Source organism: Phyllobates terribilis, unplaced genomic scaffold, assembly GCF_046119375.1.
Source record: "Phyllobates terribilis strain yellow unplaced genomic scaffold, ASM4611937v1 Scaffold_7__3_contigs__length_470593459, whole genome shotgun sequence".
In the NCBI taxonomy this organism is placed as follows: domain Eukaryota; kingdom Metazoa; phylum Chordata; class Amphibia; order Anura; family Dendrobatidae; genus Phyllobates; species Phyllobates terribilis.
The window spans coordinates 199,349,096-199,353,448 of NW_027362767.1; the positions used below are offsets into that span (position 1 = coordinate 199,349,096).

At 39.9% G+C, this 4,353-nt stretch overlaps 1 protein-coding gene across 1 annotated transcript; it reads left to right on the plus strand.

Moving 5' to 3' along the window:
* The first annotated feature begins 2,648 nt into the window (after window positions 1-2,648).
* Window positions 2,649-4,153, plus strand: CLDN2 (claudin 2). Its single transcript, XM_073639656.1, has one exon. The coding sequence runs from the start codon at window positions 2,930-2,932 to the stop codon at window positions 3,623-3,625; it is 696 nt and encodes a 231-aa protein (XP_073495757.1). The 5' UTR covers window positions 2,649-2,929; the 3' UTR covers window positions 3,626-4,153.
* Window positions 4,154-4,353: the final 200 nt, after the last annotated feature.

The following is a 4,353-nucleotide window of genomic DNA, read 5'->3' on the forward strand; positions in this document are numbered from 1 at the left end:
GCAGTCATGCGGATAGTAAGCGTTTCAATGCAAGTCAATGGCGGCAATTATGTTTCCGCAAAAATAATGGACATGCTGCGGATTTTTCCGCAATGATAATCCGCAGCGGAAATTTCCGCAGCATGTGCACAGCACATGCAGATTATCATTGGGGACCATGGGGCACGTATTACCAAGCGTTTTTTAAGCGTTTTCGCTGCAGAAATTCCGCAGCCAAAATGCTTGAAAAACGCATAGTACGCACGCAGCCTAAAAGATACATCAAATTAGTTCATTAATTTCAGGACCAGGCCATTTACCCCTGTCCCTGCAGTTTAAAGAACTGTACATTTTTTTCTCGTTCAGATATTCAAATAAATTTTGCTTCTATTTTCATGATATGATATCATGGGCTTAATTTTCATTTTATTTTTTTAAATTTATTTCTGCCGATATCTGGTGATATTGTTGGGAAAATAAAGGAAATATATGTGTGACGCTAGTCACTACTCACGGACACACCATGAGGCAGGCTAGTCAAATGTTCCGGGGTCAGATAAGAAGAGAGCACGTCATAAACTAAAGGGGAAAGACAAAGGCATAGTCAGGTCACTGTCTGAGGTTAGAATATCAGGAAAATTGCAGATCAGAGCAAAGGAGCTAGGCAAACTGATGGCCAGAACGAGGTCTAAGGTCAGGCAGCAATAGATCAGCAAGCAGAGCATAGGAATACAAGGCAACATGCAGCACTGAGCAAATGGGACGACTAGCAGAGATCTGAGACTGACAGCTTAGCTAAGTAGCTGGGTAATCACTTAGAACAATGAGCACTTGAAGGAAGCTCAGGACCTCCTAGTCTCAGATTGAGCATTTGAACTATCAATATAGCTCAGCACACCCCTGCTGTCAGTCATACTGAGAGGAGGAAACGTGATAATGTGTCTGTTGTACACATTTTTTTTAGGAATATTAAGGACCACAGAGATACATTTTCAAATTTGTTCTCCTTTCTGTAACACTCATTTTTATATATCTGCCTCATTTTTAGGGGGGTGGTGGGGCTAGCAACAGTGATTTGGATTGGCAGTGGCTTTTTTATTTATTTTTTTTATCTGCTTTTTATTCTTTTTTTTTTTTATTTCACTTGTTGAACATAAGGACATAAAGGACTTTTGAGGCATTTCAACATTTAAATCCTTTTTTATTTTAAAATCGGATTTCCCCTGTAACGGGCTGCTATATTACCCCCAGTTATAGTGGATATATATAGCAGAAATGACTGGGTTTTCTAATAACCTTATTTCACTTGACCACTGGGTCTGGAAGAGGAAGCGCTGAAAGTGCTAACTATTACAATATACACAGCGCTTGTTCAGCGTTACAGATAAAGTCATCGAGAAGGCAAAATGAAAATAAACCATCTGTGACTTGTCAATGGCAGCTGGAAAATCACATGCAACTGCTGAACTATGCAGTGGTATTTTAGATCATTACTGCAGAGTAGAATGCAAACTGCATGGACGTTCAAAGTCTATGGGCGCTGTGACAGAGTCACTGGTATTATATGCGAGGGGAGGTATGTGTCACTCAGGATGCTCTCCTGTGTGAACTGAGACCTACTGAATTTCTGCCAGCATGTTATATGTTGGGGGTTAACTCTTTTAAATGGTGTGGTTTTATGGAAATGACGTAGAGATGGGAGGGAAGTCATTTCCCATACCTCCACCTCAGAGTGTGGCTGAGCAAGCTTTAAATGTTCAGTCCTGTTTTTTTTTCTCTGTGTTGTGTTTGGAGAGGCAAGGTCTCCAGACTGGACAGCCATAGCTCAGAGAGGAGCTGGAGGCTGGACATAACCTGTGTGGGTGAACTGCACACACATATATGGACTGTGCTACAGTTTATCTTTTGCTTTGTTATTTTGCCAGTAAGGCCATGTTTATTCTTCTGGAGTTGCAGGGCTTTATGCCAGATAATAAAGCCTGCAGAGAAAACCCGGTTCCTGAGTCTACTTCCGGAAGTGGCCGAGTGAAGCGTCCTACCATAGCGTTCTGGAAGTAAATAAGGAGCATGACTCTCTTATTGAGTGCGTCTAACTGTAGTGCACATTTCTTAAAGATGACAGTTTTGTTGAATCAGCCTTTTTGTGGACATTTTTTGGTGCTATTTGTCTGAATTCAGAATTCTAGCACATTTTGCATTTTCCCTCAATGTTTAGTACCACTTTTGTTAATCTCCTCCAATGTTTCCTTACCATACACAGAAGTCTATTCTGTTATTATCATTATTATTTATAATAATAATAATAATAATAATAATTATTATACTACCATGAATTGTGTTTTGCTTGATACGGCTCGATCTGAATAGCACAACATACTATTGTAGTTTCCATAAATAGATAAAAGGATTTTGAGCCATGGAGTGGTGTCATTCATTGAGAAGATAGCTTGTTGTAATGAGATACTGTATGGGCAATATGGCAAGGTGGAGTGGGGTTGCACAATACAAGTAGGTGTCTTTGTGGCTCTGGCAGGAGATCATAGCTCTCTGGCGAGGGTCTGTTTGATTTCTATGTTCCACAGATAACACGGTCAAGGAGCATTTCGTAAATCAATTGGTGTTGGTGAATATTTAACCCTTGGCCAACTCCCGCTTTTCTCATCCTCCTCCTTTCATTCCGTCCTCACCTTCTCACTTTTAATCTAAACTGGACTCAACGTGACATCAAATCCACACAGCTGGAAGCAACTCACAGCCTTGTAATTATACTGAGCATGAAAGAAGGAATAACGTTCCTGGCATAAGAAAAATGCACCATACATGAAGTCAGCTTGCACAGAATAGGATGTTCGTCCAGGAAAAAGATCAACCCAAAGAGATCCCTTTACTGGCGAAAAGCTAAGAGAAAGGATCTTGACTGCTTGTAAAAGCAAGAAGAACATAGAAAAGCATGGCTTCGATTGGACTGCAGATGATGGGCTACTTCATGGCAGTCTTGGGTCTGATTGGCACAATCATTGCTACATTACTACCCGACTGGAAGGTTAGTTCGTATATTGGTGCCAGCATTGTGACTGCTGTTGGCTTTAGTAAAGGGCTGTGGATGGAATGTGCAATCTTTAGCACGGGCATCACCCAATGTGACATTTATAATTCCATGCTGGGACTGCCACAAGAAACTCAGGCTGCCCAGGCTCTGATGATTACATCTTGTGTAATGTCTTCAATTGCAACCCTTTTCACAGTTTTTGGAATGAAATGTACAATTTTCAACCAAGGCAACCCTGGCAAGGATAAGCTGGCAGTGGCTGGTGGAGCTGTCTTTATTCTGGGCGGCATTATTTGTCTGGTGCCTATATGCTGGAACTTGCACGCTATCCTCCAAGACTTTTATAACCCATTGCTTCCAGATGCCCAGAGATATGAGCTTGGATCCGCTCTCTATCTTGGCATTGTCTCTTCAATATTTTCTGTTTTGGGTGGATCAATTCTCTGTGCCTCTTGTCCACCTAGGGAAACGGACCCAAATTTTTACAGTAGATATCAGAGCAGAGCTCTGATGGCAGATAAAGGACAAAAAGCTGCCAGTGCGGCACAGACTTCTAAGAAAGAGGCCAGTGGCTATAGCCTTACCGGATACGTATAAGTGAATGAAGAAGAGACAGTGCTCCTATTGGTCTGGTAGACATTGTAATGTATCACGGACTATGCATGAGGAATTTCATTAAAAACATTCCAAAAAAGGAAACAAAGACATTATTAGTAGAATTGGTCTCATCTGAGAAAGCTAGAACAGTGTCTATTGAAAATCTTCCAGTCTATTACTTGTAATGGACACGAACCATCTGCTCTGTAGTGATATTATTCACTAAAGCAGCTGCTAAACCTCTGATGATACATTGTTTATTGAGATTCTTTACAAAATAATCAGAAAGAGCAACACATACCCTTCCAAATATTACAATTTTACTCTCATTTTGTGTTTATCAATTTAAAGCAGAAATGCAAAAAAAAAGTGGCAATTTTTATTTTTTAAATCTTGATCCTAAGTCAATTTTACAATTGTATGCTATTTCATCGACTATCACAACTATTTCTGTTATATCATGTGGTGTGTTTAGAGTAGTTACGGAATAAAAGAGTTATTCAATGGATGATTTTTTTTCACAGACAATCTGCATGTGAAAAAATCACAGCATTCATGATTTTCCTTTGAATATCAGATGAAATTCACTAATTCAAGTCTATGGGCGCGAGAAAAAAATCGGATGCCATACGTCATACAGCATCCGATTTTTACTGATACATTGTAATTCTGCAACATAGGAAACTGTAAATGATTAATAGCTGCTGTAAAAACAGATTGTACACGGA